The sequence below is a fragment of the Amblyraja radiata genome, chromosome 7 (assembly GCF_010909765.2).
Source record: "Amblyraja radiata isolate CabotCenter1 chromosome 7, sAmbRad1.1.pri, whole genome shotgun sequence".
NCBI lineage: Eukaryota > Metazoa > Chordata > Chondrichthyes > Rajiformes > Rajidae > Amblyraja > Amblyraja radiata.
The window spans coordinates 80,796,112-80,815,042 of NC_045962.1; the positions used below are offsets into that span (position 1 = coordinate 80,796,112).

General features: G+C 46.0%; 1 protein-coding gene across 1 annotated transcript in view; it reads right to left on the reverse strand.

The window, feature by feature from the left end:
* LOC116975564 (contactin-associated protein-like 5) overlaps positions 1-18,931 on the reverse strand; it is a 480,271-nt gene that overhangs the window by 209,324 nt on the left and 252,016 nt on the right. Inside the window, exon 12 of the mRNA XM_033024851.1 lies at positions 1,145-1,272. Coding sequence (XP_032880742.1) covers positions 1,145-1,272 — 128 coding nt within the window. The remainder of the gene's footprint in view (positions 1-1,144; positions 1,273-18,931) is intronic.

The window sequence follows — 18,931 nt, forward strand, 5'->3', positions numbered from 1 at the left end:
GCCTCCTCCATGGCCAGAGTGAGGCCCACAGTAAATTGGAGGAGCAGCACCTCATAATTTGCTTGGGTAGTTTACACCCCAACGGTATGAACATTGACCTCCAATTTCAGGTAGTCCCTCCCCTCCCCTCCCCTTCCCAGCTCTCCCACAGCACACTGTCTCCGCCTCTTCCTTTCTTCTTCCCGCCCCCCCCCCACCCCACATCAGTCTGAAGAAGGGTCTCGACCCGAAACGTCGCCTATTTCCTTCGCTCCGTAGATGCTGCCTCACCCGCTGAGTTTCTCCAGCATTTTTGTCTAGCTAAAGATAACCTGGGGTTCTCCAATGAGGACGATAGTAGCTCAGGGCTGCTCTCGAATTTTTGATAGAATGATTCAGTGGCCTGATAACAGCTGAGAAGAAGCTGTCCCTGAATCTGGAGGTGTGCATTTTTACAAATCTGTACCTCTTGCCTGATTGGAGAGGGATTGCATCACCGAGCTACCTTTACAAATGGAGATTAAAATCATAATGTGAACTGTTTTGGGGGGAAAAAATTAAAACATTTAGTGACAACTCAGTAGTCAAATGTTCCTTCTTTTATGTGTAAGAAGGAACTGCAGATGCTGGTTTAAACCGAAGATAGACACAAAATGGGTGACGTTTCGGGTCTGACTTCTTCAGACTGGTTGGGGATAAGGGAAACGAGAGATGTAGACGGTGATGTGGAGAGATAATGAATGAATGAATGAATGAATTACCTTTATTGTCATTCAGACTTTACTGTCTGAACGAAATTTTGTGCCTGCAGTCATACATACAATAATACAATAATAAACAACAATAAACACAAATTAACATCCACCACAGTGAGTTCTCCAAACACCTCCTCACTGTGGTGGAGGCAAAAATCTTATGAACAATCTAAAGAACAATGAATGGAAGATATGCAAAAAACTAACGATGATAAAGGAAACAAGATATTGTTAGCTGTTCGTAGGGTGAAAATGAGACACTAGTGCGACCTGGGTGTGGGAGTTTATGTTTGTGCATGGGTTAGTATGCACTCATTTCATTCACAGATATTGGCACTGTCGTGGCAAACTAGAACTTTTATCCAATATTTCAAGAACCATTTTACAGAAATGAACAGATGGACACTTACCATCTCCGTAACATCGTAAAGGTCCAAGCTTGAAGACAGCTTCCGAGTTTGTCTTGTTAATGTCTCCAATGATAATCTGCGTCACAGGCAAGTGGTCTTTGTACGTCAAAAGCCCCGTGTCCTTGGTCCTGCCAAAATACAGGATAATAATCAAAATGAATCCCTGGAGCAGGAATAAAAGTTTACTGATTAATATGGACGTCTTGCCCTGAGCATCTGCCAAACAGATTACAACTTGTATTAGTCATCAACTGTGGCTGAAGAAGGGTCTCGACCCGAAACGTCACCCGTTCCTTCTCTGCAGAGATGCCGCCTGTCCCGCTGAGTTACCCCAGCATTTTCTGGCCAACTTCAGTTTAAACCAGCATCTGTAGTTCCTTCCTATGCAAATGTGGCTCAATAGCAGTTTTGTTTATTGTCACGTGTACCGAGGTGCAGTGAAAAGCTTTTGTTGCATGCTAAGCAGACAGGGGAATGACAATACATGATTACAATCGAGCCATTTACAGTGTATATATACATGATAAAGGAATAACGTTTGGTGCAAGGTAAAGCCAGCAAAGTCCGATCAAGGATAGTCCGAGGATCACCAACGAGGTAGATAGTAGTTCAGGACTGCTCGCTTGTTGCAGTAGAATGGTTCAGTTGCCTGAAAACAGCTGGGAAGAAACTGCAGGTACACAAAATTGCTGGGGAAACTCAGCGGGTGCAATGGGCCTGTCCCACTTAGGCGAATTTTCAGCGGCCTGCCGGCGGCTGTCAAGTTGCCGGCAGTCGCCTGAAAAACCGGCAACTGGAATGGCGACTGACAGAGTGGAACACACACACATCGCTTCCTTCACCAGCCCGTTATGCAGGCGGGGGACAGGGCAAGCGGGGGGAGCACTGTCTAAAAAATTCATACGGTGCAAAGCCAAGGTGTAACAGACACACACCGCGATGAACAGGAAGGTTGGCGCTGTAAAAAGACGGTTAAAGCACTGTGTGCGGTTAGACCTTTAAAAGAGGGGGGGGGGGAGAGGGGGGGGGTCGCGCAAAAAGTCGAAGCATTTTTCTGGTCACCGCTAAATTTTCAACAGGTAGAAATGTTTTCGGCGACAGTGGGTTTGACGCCAATGATCGTAGCTTGACTTCTCCTGACGTAGGTGCTGTGGTAGGTGGTAGCCAGGATGACGTAGGGTGTCGCCGTTTTTTCGGCGAACTTTAGGACTATAACAGTCGCCGACAGTTGCCTAAAAAATCGGAAAGTGGGACAGGCCGATTAGATAGAGCTCTAGGGGCTAGCGGAATCAAGGGATATGGGGAGAAGGCAGGCACGGGTTACTGATTGTGGATGAACAGCCATGATCACAATGAGTGGCGATGCAGGCTCGAAGGGTCAAATGGCCTCCTCCTGCACCTGTTTTCTATGTATCTATGTAAGGAACTGCAGATGCTGGTTTACACCGAAGATAGGCACAAAATGTTGTGGTAACTCAACGGGCCAAGCAGCATCTCTGGAGAGAAGGAATGGGTGACATTGCGGGTCGAGCCCCTTCTTCAGATAATGAAGAACTGTTGTTTTTAACCGGAACTGAGAGACTGTGGTTTAATTAAACCAAACCTCACACAAGTGTGTTATTTGATAAGGGGAGAATAAACGAGACCCGCCAAAGCTTGGCTAATGACATGAAAAAAAAAATAATGGCTATCTGGAAGGAATGACAAGTTTGCGATCTAACAGATGGGCTTGAAGGATTGACATTTAGGATAGCAGATGTTGGGTGAGGGCACAGCTGGCTGTGTACAAGTGAGGGATTAGCAGAGGTTATATATCACGGCCATTAACTGCGGTTAAATTGGGGAAGTGTGTGTTGAAGATGATGCCAATTATTTCACTTCTTCCTTTGCTCATCCCGCACATCGTTTGTTTTCCTTCTGCCCTCAGGAAAGCGTTAAAGGTCCATCAAATCACCACACCACAAGATTAACAAACAGTTTCCACCCCAAGACCATTACCACTCCGGACTCTGCACTGAACACACAGCCCCCATAGCCAATATTGTGTACTGCCACAATACTATACTGTGAAATATTGCACATTATGAGTTGACTTGACGTTTTTGTTATTCGTTATTATTTATCTGCTACGTTGGAGCTCCGCTCGGGCAGTGCACCTGAAATGTTGTTGTATGTATTTACAAGGACAATAAAAGTATATAATAATAATAATTATTATTATTATTATAATAATAATAATAATAATAATAATAATAATAATAATAATAATAATAATAATAATAATAATAAAAATAATCTAATAATAATAATAATAATACTAATAAAAATAAAAATAATCTAATAATAATAATAATAATAATACTAATAATAATAATAAAATTATAATATATTTTTATTATTATTATTATTATTATTATTATTATTGTTATTGTTATTATTATTATTATTATTATTATTATTATTATTATTATTATTATTATTATTATTATTATTATTATTATTATTATTATTATTATTATTATTATTATTATTATTATTATTTGGGTTTACCTATTTCAAAAGATATATGGGAGGAAAGCCTATTATACATACATTACTGTTCTTTAAATGTCAGGCATTGCCTGATACAATTCAAAATATTGTATAGGTTATACTATTCAAAGACCAAATAAGATTTTTCCAACTGTCTCCCCGATGTGTGATAAATGTCACCTCCAAGAAGCTACCTTAACCCATTCCTTTGCATCCTTTATAAAAAAACAAAACGTCTGGATGGGAATATTCGATATCATCTCTAAAACACTTACAATTCAACTGGAGTCAGATGCAAAACGAATAATTTTAGGAATGTCAGATTCAATTTTAATTGTCATTGTCAGTGTACAATACAGAGACAACGAAATGTCAGAGGGCTGTTCTAAGTTAACAACATTCCAAAGATGTTTCCTTGACTACGGCTTAATAACCGCGAAAAAACGTATCCTCAAATTCTGGATACTCGCAATTCTGGATTAGCGAAAAAACGTATACTCACGTTCCCACAGTGAAGATGTGGATCACAGAAATGTCCGAGACACTACATTTAGAAAAAATAAGGCCTGATAAATCAGACCAATTCTCCAAAACATAGTCTCCTTTCACTGAATTTCTTCAACAATAGAATGGTTGAACACAAACCGATACTTGGGATGGGTGAGCGGGGGGGGGGGGGGGGGGGGGGGGGGGTGGGGGGGGGTGGGGGGGGGGTAGGGGCTTTTCTTCTCTCTTCTTTGTATCTTTCTTCTTTTTCTTCATTCTTTCCTTTTTACTTTTTCTTTCCCGATTCATCAAGTCAAGTCAAGTCAAGTTTATTCGTCACATACACATACGAGATGTGCAGTGAAATGAAAAGTGGCAATGCTCGCGGACTTTGTGCAAAAAGACAAACAAACAAACAACCAAACAAACTACAAACAGAATGGAACAGAATCACATATTCTTTTTCATATTAAATATTGTGGGCGGAAGGAAAAAGGGAAAAAAACAGCAATTTTAAAAAAAGCAGTAGAGTGGTCCAGTAAAGTTAGTCCCTGGTGAGATAGGAGTTTACAGTCCTAATGGCCTCTGGGAAGAAACTCCTTCTCAACCTCTCCGTTCTCACAGCATGGCAACGGAGGCGTTTGCCTGACCGTAGCAGCTGGAACAGTCCGTTGCAGGGGTGGAAGGGGTCTCCCATGATTTTATTGGCTCTGGAGTTGCACCTCCTGATGTATAGTTCCTGCAGGGGGGCGAGTGAAGTTCCCATAGTGCGTTCGGCCAAACGCACTACTCTCTGCAGAGCCTTCTTGTCCTGGGCAGAGCAATTCCCAAACCAGATTGTAATATTTCCGGACAAGATGCTTTCCACAGCCGCTGAGTAGAAGCACTGGAGGATCCTCGGAGACACTCTGAATTTCCTCAATTGCCTGAGGTGGTAAAGGCGCTGCCTTGCCTTACTCACGAGTGCTGCGGCGTGTGATGTCCATGTCATAACCTGAGAGATGTGGACTCCCAGGTATTTAAAGCAGCTCACCCTATCCACAGTATCCCTATTTATCCTCAATGGTGTGTACGTCCTCAGATGATGTGCCCTCCTAAAGTCCACGATCAGCTCCTTCGTTTTTTTGATGTTCAAGAGGAGGCTGTTGTCCTGACACCAGAGTGCCAGATCAGCCACCTCCTCCCAGTAGGCCTTCTCATCGTTGTCTGAGATCAGGCCCACCACCACAGTGTCAACAGCAAACTTGATTATTGAGTTGGAGTTTATCAATTTATAAAATGTTAAAAATGAAGCTGTACGAAAATTGTATAATTGTTATGCCAATTGCTTTATTCTTGTACAATTGCTTCCAATAAAATAAACATTTAAAAAAAAATTAGATTTATTATTATTATTATTATTATTATTATCAACGGCTCAAAACGTCTCATTCTCTGGCAGTAGGCGGGGGTCACAATTTTATTCATACACTCCCTGCGATCTGGGTCCAGTGCTTGTGCTTTCTTCCCTCTCACTCACGTAGTGAGAGGAAAGAACAGCAGAGAGCAGGCGGGTGAGAGAAATAAAGTGAGACGTGGGTTTGGGCATCAAGTTGGCAGGAGATAGAAATCAGGGGATGATGTGTGCAGCAAAGAGGTCCTTCTGCAGTTGTACAGGGCCATAGTGAGACCAAACCTGGAGCATTGTGTGCAGTTTTGGTCTCCACATTTGAGGAAGGACATTCTTGCTATTGAGGGAGTTTAGGTTCACCAGGTTAATTCCCAGGATGGCGGTCACTGTGATATGTTGATAGAATGGAGTGGCTGGGGTTGTATACTCTGAAATTTAGATGGATGAGAGGGGATCTTATTGAAAGATTATTAATGATTTGGACACGCTAGAGGCAGGAAACATGTTCTCGATGTTGGGGGAGTCCAGAACCAGGGGCCACAGTTTAAGAATAAGGGTTTGGCCATTTGGAACGGAGATGAGGAAAAACTTTTTCACACAGAGAGTTGTGAGTCTGTGGAATTCTCTGCCTCAGAGGGCGGTGGAGGCCGGTTTTCTGGATGCTTTCAAGAGAGAGCTAGATACGGCTCTTAAAGATAGCGGAGTCAGGGGATATGGGGAGAAGGCAGGAACGGTGTACTGATTGTGGATTATCAGCCATGATCACATTGAATGGCGGTGCTGGCTCGAAGGGCTGAATGACCTACTCCTGCACCTATTGTCTATTGCCTTGGCTGGATGGGTGGGCTGGCAGGCATGCCGTTGAAAATGAGCTTGGGATATAGAGAGTGATACAGTGCAGAAACAGGCCCTTTGGCCCAACTTGCCCATGCTGACCAACAATGTCCCACCTGCACAAGTCCCACCTGCCTGCACTTGGACCATATCCCACCGAACCTGTCCTATCTATGTACCTGTCTAAATGTTTCTTAAATGTTGGGATAGTCCCTGCCTCAACTACCTCCTCCGGCAGCTCGTTCCATACACCCACCATTCTTTTTGCAACAAAGTTACCTCTCAGGATCCTATTAAATCTTTCCCCCCCTCACCTTAAACCTATGTACTTCGGCTCTCGATTCCCCTGGCATGTTGTGTGGATAATCCAGAAATAGATCTGTACTGAGGTACTTAACAAAGATGAACTTTCAGGAGATAGTTTCATGTAATGGGGCCCACACCTTTGTACCTGGCCTAACTTATCAATATTAAATGTCACAGTTGCAAACCACCCATCACTCACATAGGCTGCTGTTGCACAAGCATCCCATATATTTAGAAACAAGGAACTGCAGATGCTGGAATACAAAAAGGTCACAAAGTGCTGGAGTAACTCAACGTGTCAAGCAACGTCTCTGGAGAACATGGATAGGTGATGTTTCGGGTCAGGGACTCTCTGCTTCGGCCCACCAAGTCCGTCCCGACCAGGATTCACCCCGTACACTAGCACTATCCTACACATTAGGGATATTTTACAATTTCACCAAAGTCGATTAACCTACAAACCTGTACATCTTTGGAGTGTGGGAGGAAAGCGGAGCGCTCGGGGAAAGCTCACGTGGTCACAGGGAGAACGTGGAAACAACACTCGTAGTCAGGATCGAAACCGGGTTTCTGGCGCTCTAAGGCGGCAACTCTACTGTTGCGCTGTGATCGATGTTCGGCATGGACTTGATGGGCCAAATGGCTTATTTCCTTGCTGTATAGGGCCTGTCCCACTGGGCAAATTTTTTAGGCGACTGTCATGCTTGTAGCAGGTCGCCGAAAAACCGGCGACTGGACTATTGGGCAAGTCCCACTTAGGCGGATTTGTAGCCGACTGCCGACGACTAAGACAATGGAATTCATCAAAGTCAGTACCGGCGGCAACGTACGTCACCTGGCGACAACCTACGCCATCCTGGCGATGACCTACGACAGCACCTAAGTGAGGAGAAGACAAACTACGACAAGCCCAAGCCGACTGTCGCCAAAACGTTTTGAACATTTCAAAATCCAGCGGAGACCAGAAAACGCCACGACTTTTATGGGCGACTGAGGAGACTACTCACGACCATACAGGTGACACCCCGGCAACCGTGTGGCAACAGCCTAAAAAAATCGCCTAAATGGGACAGGCCCTTATCTCTCTCTAAACTCAGCAGGAGAATGGGGTTATGAGAGAAATATAGATCAGCCATGATTGAATGGTGGAGTAAACTTGATGGGCTGAATGGCCTAAATCTGCTCCCACCACCTATGAATATGAACTCGAACCTTTGTTTCCATCCACGCTGCCCGACCAGCTAAGTTCCTCCAGCAGTTTGATTTTTGCTCCAGATTCCAACATCGGCGGTCTCTTGTGACTCCCGTTAATTTTATCTCATTGATACGTGAATCCAAAAGCCAGCACTCCATGACAGCGCCGGCCATCCTTATCATTGCATTAGAGCTTTGTTCTGACATGCAACAAAAACTTTCTGAAGTCATGCCAATTGTATATGTCCCAGTACAGTGCGATAGACAGCGTGAGTGAGACGGCACTTTTTCCACCCAGAGAGTTGTGAATTTGTGGAATTCTCCGCCACAGAGGGCAGTGCAGGCCGAGTCATTGGATGAATTTAATAGAGAGTTAGATAGAGCTCGAGGGGCTAGTGGAATCAAGGCATAAGGGGAGAAGGCAGGCACGGGTTACTGATTGTGGATGATCAGCCATGATCACAATTAATGGCGGTGCAGGCTCGAAGGGCCAAATAGCCTCATCTTGCAATGACTTTCCATGTTTCTATATCACAGACTCAGAGCATTAATGAGACTCGAGTGTTCTGTTGATAAACTGTTTTTTGTCCCTTTTCAAATGCAATAGGTCTCATTATTTTGATTTAGTTCCTCGACATCTCTCCCAAGAACTCTACTGCCCTCCGGTAAGGCAGGCTCTATATATAGATGGGAAACAAAATTACTGCTCCCACTGCTCATATAAAGATATTATTAGTGCAACAGCCACTACACTGTGAAAGGAGGTATGTTACCAGTCTCTGGCTAACACAATCATTGTACTGAAGTCCTTGCAGTGGTAGTGCTGAAGTCTAGTTTAGTTTAGTTTAGTTTAAATTGGTTTAGTTTAGTTTAGTTTAGTTTAGTATAGAGACACAGTGTGGAACTAGGCCCTTGGGCCCACCGAGTCCACGCCGACCTGTGATCCCTGCACACTAACACTATCCTACACACACTAGGGACAATTAGCCGACAAGCCTGCACGTCTTTGGAGTGTGAAAGGAAACGGGAGCTTCCCAGAGAAAACCCACACAGGTCACGGGAAGAACGTACAAAAGTCCGTACAGACAAGCACTCGTAGTCCGGATCGAACCCGGATCGCAGGCGCTGTAAGGTGGCAACACTATTGCTGCGCCACCTTTAGTTAAGAGTTTTGCTGAGTTTAGTAGTTGGGTAGAGATTAGTAGAGATTTCTCTGCATGGAGACTCCACTAGTATAGTGCAGAAACTGCCCAACTTACATAAAGGTTATGTTCCGTGAACCATGAAGTGAGTCAGGTTTTACATAAGTCTGAATCACTATCCCCATCCCCTGCCTTAAATAACTAACCCCATAACCCCTGACACCCATACTAATCAAGAATCTATCTCTGTCTTAAAAATATCCATTGACTTGGCTTCCACAGCCTTCTGTGGCAAAGAATTCCACAGATTCACCACCCGACACTCTCAGACATGGTGGCACAGCAATACAGTTGCTGCCTTCAGCAAATTGCAGCGCCGGAGACCTGGGTTAGATCCCGACTACGGGCGCTGTCTGTACGGAGTTTGTACGTTCTCCCCGTGACCTCCGTGGGATTTCTCCGAGATCTTCGGTTTCCTCCCACATTTCCAAAGATGCGCAGTTTTGCAGGTTATTTGACCTGATAAATGTAAAAATTGTCCAGTATAAATTGTCCAACTTCCAGTGTAGTCCCTGGTGGACTCTTCGGAAGTGATGACCACAAGGAACAAGGTATATCTTCTGCATTTGATCTTCCTTTCCCTAAAGTAAGTTTTTAGTTTTATTTTTTTCTTAATTTTTGTTTTATTTTCAGAGATACACCATGGAAGCAGACACAACGAGTCCGCGCCGACCAATGAACGCCCATACACTGGTTCTATTCTGCACAGGTTCTATTATAAGGTTAATTCCCGGGATGGCGGGACTGTCATATGCTGAGAGAATGGAGCAGCTGGGCTTGTACACTCTGGAGTTTAGAAGGATGAGAGGCAATCTCATTGAAACATATAAAATTGTTAAGGGTTTGGACACGCTAGAGGCAGGAAACATGGTCCTGATGTTGAGGGAGTCCAGAACCAGGGGCCACAGTTTAAGAATAAGGAGTAAGCCATTTAGAACGGAAACACTTTTTCTCACAGAGAGTGGTGAGTCTGTGGAATTCTCTGCCTCGGTGGAGGACGGTGGAGGCAGGTTCTCTGGATGCTTTCAAGAGAGAGCTAGATAGGACTCTTAAAGAGGACTAAACTTTCTGGTGCCTTTCCCCCGCAGTGGAAATGTTTTGATTCTGCTGTGGGGGGATGTTTGTGTTGAACTCTGTAATATGTTGTGTCCATTTTTTATTCATTATTTTTAAAAACCTTTTTCTATGGTTTGCAATGGAACTTATTATTATTTAAATTATGTGAAGCGCTTTGGGGTCAATGCAAATTGGCTTAAAATGCGCTATATAAATAAAGTTTACTTACTTACTTACTTAAAGATAGCGGAGTCAGGGGATATGGGAGAAGGCAGGAACGGGGTACTGATTGGGGATGATCAGCCATGATCACATTGAATGGCGGTGCTGGCGCGAAGGGCTGAATGGCCTACACCTGCACCTATTGTCTATTGTCACACTGCAGAAGCCAATTAAACTACAAATCGGCACGTTCTTTGGGATGTGGGAGGAAACCGGAGCACCCGGAGAATACCCACGTGGTCACAGGGAGAACATACAAACCCCGTACAGACAGCACCTGTAGTCAGGATCGGACCCAGGTCTCTGGCCCTGTAAGGCATCAACTCTCCCGCTGTGCCACCGTGCCGCCCCTTGGTCCAGACTCCTTGTCAACTTATTGGAATTATTCAATGATCCGTACAGACCTTAAAATGTTTCCCCAATAAACTGAAAAGCTTGGCAGGTCAATGATCAGAATGTTTTTTTCCCCCAGTTTGGCATTGTGATCAGCAGCGTGATTAATTCTTCTTTAACTCAGTCTGCCGAGGTCAATAACAACAGGAAGATCTACCAGTCCTGAAGTCCTGCCTGATCTCTCAGTCTGAAGAAGGGTCTCGACCCGAAACGTCACCCATTCCTTCTCTCCAGACATGTTGCCTATGCCGCTGAGTTAATTCAGCTTTCTGTGTCTATCTTTGGTTTCAACCAGCATCTGCAGTTACTTCCTACACATCCCAGTCCGGAAGCGCGTTTATCCCCACAAGAGTCTCAGGAATCCTTAGGCCAGGACTAAGGAGCCAGAGAAAATGGAGAGAGAAGGTCAGCACAGTGGTGCAGCGGTGGAGTTGCTGCCTTACAGCACCAGAGGCCCGGGATCGATCCTGACTACAGGTGATGGTCTGTATGGAGTTTGTACGTTCTCCATGCGACCTGCGTGGGTTTTCTCCGGGACCTCCTGTTTACTCCCACACTCCAAAGACGCACAGGTTTGCAGGTTAATTGGCTTCGGTACCATTGTTAAACTGTCCCTAACGTGTGTAGGATAGCCTTAGTGTGTGGAGATCGCTGGTCGGCGCGGACGATGCTGATCACTATGTCAAACTGGGGGAAAAAAAACATTCTGATTATTGACTTCTGCCAAACTTTTCAGTGTTTCCAGTCTATCTCCAAAGCTAAAAACTAAAACCATGTATTGTCTTTCTGCTGGCAGGATGCACACAACGACAGCTTTTCACTGTACCTCGGTACACGTGACAATAAACTAAACTGAAACTGAACTGAATAGGTGCTTGCTGAAATTAAAGAGGCTTGTGGTAATTATATCAATAATACAGATACATCGAAAATAGAGGTGGAGTGGGCCATTAGGCCCTTCTAGCCAGCACCGCTATTCAATGCAATCATGGCTGATCATCCATAATCAGTACCCCATTCCTGTCTTCTCCCCATATCCCTTGATTCCGCTAGCCCTAAGCTCTCTATCCAACTCTCTTTTGAATGCATCCAGTGAGTCGACCTCCACTGCCTTCGGAGGCAGAGAATTCCACATATTTACAACTCTCTGGGTGAAAATGTTTTTCCTCATCTCAGTTCTTAATGGCCTACCCCTTATTCTTAAACTGTGGCCCCTGGTTCTGGACTCCCCCAACATCGCAAACATTTTTCCTGCATGTTGCGTGTCCAATCCTGTAATAATTTTATGTTTCTATAAGATACCCTCTCATCCTTCTAAATTCCACTGAATACAATCCCAGTTGTCCCATTCTTTCACCATATGACAGTCCCGCCATACCGGGAATTAACCTCGTGAACCTACGCTGCACTCCCTCAATAGCAAGAATGTCCTTCCTCAAATTAGGAGACCGAAACTGCACACAATACTCCAGGTGCGGTCTCACCAGGGCGCTGTACAACTGCAGATGGACCTCTTTGCTCCTGTACTCAACTCCTCTCGTTATGAAGGCCAACATGCCAATAGCTTTCTTCGCTGCCTGCTGTACCTGCATCAGTTGGTTTAATCAAACTTTGTGTCTCATCAAGGGAATTACTGAAATGGAAGCATTTGACTGATATGGTAAAACATTGAACACATACACGCGCACAAAAACACCATCAGGTGATGATATTTATGTAGTAATTTTGAAATGGAACAGTACTAATGAAGGTCATAACTCCACAGAAAATCAATATTACACAGTCGTACGATTCTCCAGTATATCAAATGTCTATATTTCTTTTCTTCCAGTTATTAAGGGCTGTGTTACATCTTATTAAATGTAATTGCGCTATGTATCAAAATTCAGTAAAAATTGGTTTGTCATTAAAAATCACTTCAGCTTTCAGCACCACCGTGGGCATCACAGCGGTAGAGTTGCTGCCTCACAGCGCCAGACAACCGGGTTCCTTCCTGACTACGGGCGCTTGTCTGTACGGAGATTGTACGTTCTCCCCATGACCTGCGTGAGTTTTCTCCGAGATCTTTTGCTTTCCAAAGACGTGCAGGTTTACACGTCTCATCGGCTCCACTGCGAAATCTCCTCACGGTGTGCCTACTCTGAAGAACTTCTCTTCCTCTCTCTCCAACGAGAGTTCAGCAACATCCTCTCTATATCTCTCTACATCACCATCTATATCTCTCCTTTCCCTCTCCCCTGACCCTCAGTCTGAAGAGGGGGCCCGACCCGAAATGTCACCTACTCCTTTTCTCCAGAGACGCTGTCTGACCCGCTGATTTACCCCAGCATTTTGTGTCTATCATCGGTTTGTAAGTTAACTGGCTTGGTATCAAATATAAATTGAGCCCAGTGTGTGTGGGATAGTATTAATGTACAGGGTTCGCTGGTCAGCATGGACTCGGTGGGCCGAAGGGCCTGTTTCAGCGTTGTATCTCTAAACTAAACTAAACTAAAAAAACTAAAATATCTGTCGTAAGCAACGTTTCTGTGGGTTACCAGCTTCAGGCCAGAGGTGCTGATAACAACTATAGAGTCCTACAGCATGGATGCAGGCCCTTTGGTCCAACTTGGCCATGTTGACCAACATGCCCTTTCTACACTTGTTCCACCTGCCTACGCATTAGGCCCATACCTCTCTAAACCTTTCCTATCCATGTACCTGTTCAATTGACTTTTACATTTTATTTTGGTACCTGCCTCAACTGCCTCCTCTACCACCCTCTGTGAGAAAAAGTCGCCCCTCAGGTTCCAATTAAATCTTTCCCCTCTCACCTTAAACTATTTCACCTTGTTCTTGATTCCCCTTCCTTGTGTGAAAGACATTACCTTCTCTATTCTCCTCATTTTAGTTTAGTTTAGTTTAGAGATACAGCGTGGAAACAGGCCCTTTGGCCCATCGAGTCCGCACCGACCAGCAATCCGCGCACATTAACGAAAATGCTAGTAGGGACACAATCTAGGGACAATTTACACTTATTAACCAAGTGTACAAACCCAAGCCAATTAACCTACAAACCTGTTCAAAAGGGAACTGCAGATGCTGGAATATCGAAGGTACACAAAATTGCTGGGGAAACTCAGCGGGTGCAGCAGCATCTATGGAGCGAAGGAAATAGGCGACGTTTCGGGCCGAAACCCTTCTTCAGACTCAGAAACCCTGAAGAGTCTGAAGAAGGGTTTCGGCCCGAAACGTCGCCTATTTCCTTCGCTCCATAGATGCTGCTGCACCCGCTGAGTTTCCCCAGCAATTTTGTGTAGCTAACCTACAAACCTGTACATTTTTGGAATGTGGGAGGAAACCAAAGATCTCGGAGAAAACCCATGCAGGTCACGGGGAGAATGTACAAACTCCGTCCAGACAGCACCCGTAGTCGGGATCGAACCCGGGTCTCCGGCGCTGCAAGTGCTGAAAGGCTGAAACTCTACTGCTGCGCCACCATGTCAACCAGTTATTATCTTATACACCTCTATACAACAGTACCTCCATAAGATCGTACATGTGAAGGTACTATCACAGTGTTAGCAGGTGCTACCACAGTGATTAAGACACATTTAGACAGGTACATGGATAAGACGGGTTTAGAGGGATAAGGGCCAAAAGGCAAGGATAGATGGGACATGTTGGTCGGCATGGGCAAGTTGAGCCGAAAATGCTGGTGTAATTGAAGAAGGGTCTCGACCTGAAACGTCACCCATTCCTTCTGTCCAGACATGTGGCCTTTCCAATGTCTTGTATAACTGTAGCGATGGTGATAGGTCGCCGAAATTTTCTACATGTTGAAAATTCAGCTGTGACCAGAAAGGTGCTACGACTCTTTGGAGACCTCTCACGACCATAGGAGACCTCTCACGACCATACAGGCGACCCCTGGTGACATGTCGTGGGTGACCTCTCATGACCATAGGAGACCTCTCATGACCATACAGCCTGTATGGTCGTGAGAGGTCTCCTATGGTTGTGAGAGGTCTCCAAAGAGTTGTAGCGTCTTTCTGGTCGCCGCTGAATTTTCAACATGTTGAAAATTTCAGCGACCTATCACGGATGCCGGCCGGCAGTCACCTGTAAAGGTCGCGTAAGTGGGACAGGCCCTTTAGTTGTGTCTTGCGATGTTTAGTTTAGTTTAGTTTAGAGATACAGAGCGGAAACAGGCCCTTCAGCCCGCCGAGTCTGCGCCGACCAGCGATCCCCGCACACTAACACTATTCTACACACACTACACACACTATTCTACACACACTAGACACTCTCCCTACCTCTACTCCGGTTCTCTGCAACTCATTCCTCCACTTTTTCGCTGATAAAATCAGCACCATCTATCAATCTTTATCCCCTGTACCCGACTCCCCAGCATCTACTCCACCACCTACCAAGGCCCCTCCTTTCAACATCTCCACTGACCTCCTTACCCCTCCTCCACACTGCTTCCTCTCCCAGTTTGACCTGGTCACCCCTATTGAAATCTACAAACTCATCAGCTCTTCCAAACCCACTACCTGCTCCCTCAACCCTCTCCCCACTCCCCTGTTGAAGTCCTGCCTCCCCGTTCTCTGCCCCTACCTCACTAATCTCTTCAACTCCTCATTGTCCCAAGGAATTGTCCCCTCCGCTTTCAAAACTGCTGCCGTTACACCAATCTTAAAGAAACCTGGTCTTGATCCCTCCTCTCTCATTAACTACCGCCCAATCTCAAACCTCCCCTTTCTTTCAAAAACCCTGGAGCGTATCGTTGCGTCGCAACTTCATTCCCACCTCCTTGCGTAAAACCTATTTGAACCCCTCCAATCTGGCTTTCGCCCCCTCCATAGCACAGAAACTGCTCTCCTCAAAGTCCTCAACGACCTCCTCAACTCTGCTGACACTGGTTCCCTCAACATCCTCATCCTCCTCGACCTGAGCGCAGCCTTCGATACAGTGAACCATAACATCCTGCTCACCAGACTCAAAGACCTCGGCATTGAAGGCTCTTCACTCAGCTGGCTCCGTTCCTACCTTTCCAACAGATCCCTTGAAAAGGAGGAGCCATCTTGGTGAACGGCTGCTAGCCAGCAGCCGTCCGTTTTAAATTCGTTTTTTTAATAGTTTGTAGTGAGTCCTGTTTTTTGTTTGTTGGGGATATGGTCTTTTTAATGTGGGGGGGTAGGTGTAAACTTTATTTCTAGGTCCCTACCTGGTCGGTGTGGCAGCCTTTTCTCCGGGCTGCCCATCGACCCGTCCTCGTGGCCTACCAGCGGGCTTGGAGCGCCGTTTCCTGGCGGGGACCGCCCAGCACCTCGGCCTCGGCGGCGGCACAGCGTTGGAGCGCTGGAGCGGAGCGGAGTGGAGCGGGCGATGCCTTGCCTGGGTCGCCGCGCTGGAGCTCTGGCGAGCTGGACCGCCGAGAGCAACATCTCCGGGCTGCGGGTCTGCGGAGCGGAGAGGCGGCGTGCGGAGAGGCGGCGTGCAGAGAGGCGGCGGTGCGGAGAGGCGGCACCGACTTTTTCATCGGGAGCCTGGGAGCTCCAAACCGGCGCGGCCTTGTCGGCTTCGGCAGCCGCGGGCTCCAACCTGGAAGCGGCCGTTCCAGGTGGCCCAGCCGCCGAAAGGACTCTCCCGACGCCGGGGCAAGACCACCTGGTGAGAACGGCCAGGGACATCTGGCCTCCATAGAGGCAATTGCGGTGGCCTCAATAGGCCTGACATTGGGGTGAACATGGGGTGGGGACTGGACATTGTGCCTTCCCCCACAGTGCTATCCATTGTGGGGGGATGATTTTTTTGTCTAATTTGTAGTCCTGTAGGTCTGTGTCCAAGATGGCTGCCATGAAGAGAGAGTGGACGCTGGCGCGCTTTGGCTGCCGCTGCTCTCTCTTCACACTGTGTTTTTGATTTTCTGTTTTTGGATTGAATTCTGTTTTTAATTTGTGTCTCTGTGATGTCTTTATTACTTGTTATATTCCGATTATATGTTATTCCGATTACTATGTAAGGTGTCCTTGAGATGTCTGAAAGGCGCCCATTAAATAAAATGTATTATTATTATTATTAGATCCCGCTTCATCTCTCTCCACAACCACACCTCTGCTACAGCCGCAGTCACTCAAGGCGTTCCCCAAGGCTCCGTACTCGGCCCCCTCCTCTTCATCATCTACATCCTCTTTCTTGGTCAGATACTCCGCCACTTCAATCTGGACTTCCACTGTTACGCTGATGACACCCAGATTTACCTTGGCACTAAATCTTCCCACAACCCCCCCCTCTCCCATATCAACTCCTGTTTGTCAGCTATAAAAACCTGGATGCAACATAATTTCCTCAAACTCAACAGCGATAAGACAGAATTCCTCCTCATAGGCTCCAAAGCCACACTCAGCAAAATCAATAACCCCACTCTCACCATCGACGGCACCACTGTCTCCCCATCTCCCCAGGCCCGCAACCTTGGCGTGATCTTTGATTCCACCCTCTCCCTTGAGCCTCACATCCGCCATGTCATTAAAACCTCCTTCTTTCATCTCCGCAACATCGCCAAACTCAGACCCTCTCTCACACCGCCCGCTGCTGAAAGACTCATCCATGCCTTCATCTCCTCCCGACTGGACTATTGCAACTCACTTCTCCTTGGCATCAGCTCCACCTACATCAACCGACTCCAACTGGTCCAGAACGCAGCCGCCCGACTCATCACCCACACCAAATCCTGGCATCACATCACTCCAGTCCTCAAACAACTTCACTGGCTTCCCATCTCCCACCGGATCACCTACAAAATCCTGGTCCTCACCTACAAAGCCCTCCACCATCTGGCCCCCCCATATCTCACTGACCTCCTCTCCCCCTACCAACCCTCACAGTCCCTCAGATCCACATCAGCCGGTCTCCTCTCCATCCACAAGTCCAACCTCAGCAGTTTTGGGGACAGAGCCTTCTCCAGGGCTGCTCCCAGGCTCTGGAACTCCCTCCCCCAACTGATCCGCAATTCCGTGTCCCTCACCATCTTCCAGTCCCGCCTCAAGACCCATCTCTTCACCTCTGCCTATCCTTAGCCCCACGTCCCCGTCCCTTTTCATCTGTGCATTAATTGCCTCATACTGTGTTTCGTATTGAATTCTGTCTTTACTTTGTGTACTAGTCATGTCTCTACTATTTATTTCATTCCCCTTACATGTTTTTCCTCTACATGCTCAATTTTTGTAAGGTGTCCTTGAGACTCTTGAAAGGCGTCCATAAATAAAATGTATTATTATTATTGTTACTAGTGGACAATTTATATTTACAGAAAACCAATTAACCTGCAAACCTGTATGTCTTTGGAGTGTGAGAGGAAACCGAAGATCTCGGAGAAAACCCACGCAGATCACGGGGAAAATGTACAAACTCCGTATGGACTGCTTATCTTATCGGTCTTATTATCTTCATTATCTTATCAGTCTTATTCATTATCAAACTGCGCCACTGGAATATTCATTATCTTATCAGTCTCGTGAATATTTGTGAGTATGCGCAGTGTGCTTTTGTAAAATAAAGATCACCCACACTGTCAACAGCGTGCACTGAAAACCTGTGCTTGTTTATATCTACCTGCTACTGCCGTAATATCTTACAGATGCAGTCTATAAATATCAAATATTACAAAGCCTTTTGAAGGTAATTTATAAATCCTGACACAGACCTACATCTAGAACAACAAGTTTTCATTTATAAAGTGCTTTCAAAGCATGCCAAGATTCTTCAAAGGTCCACTTCTAAACAAATAAACATGATCGCAAATCACATCGGGGGATGTCAGACTTGATGACCAAAGAGCTTGGACAAAGAGATGGTTTTTAAGGAGTGTCTTACACATTGAACAAAGCAGAAAAATCAGAAGTTAGGTCTTCACTGTCCAAGGTGCAGCCAACAAAGTTTAGAGACACAGCGCGGAAACAGGCCCTTCGCCCCCCCCCCCCTCCCCGAGTCCACATCGGCCAGCAAAACCTACACTAGTGCTATCCTACACACTAGGGACACTTTAACAGAAGCCAATTACCCTACAAACCTGCACGTCTTTGGAATATGGGAGGAAAGCAGAGCACCCAGAGAAGACCCACGTGGTCACAGGGAGAACATGCAAACTCCACACAGCCTACACCCGTGGTTAGGATTGAACCCGGG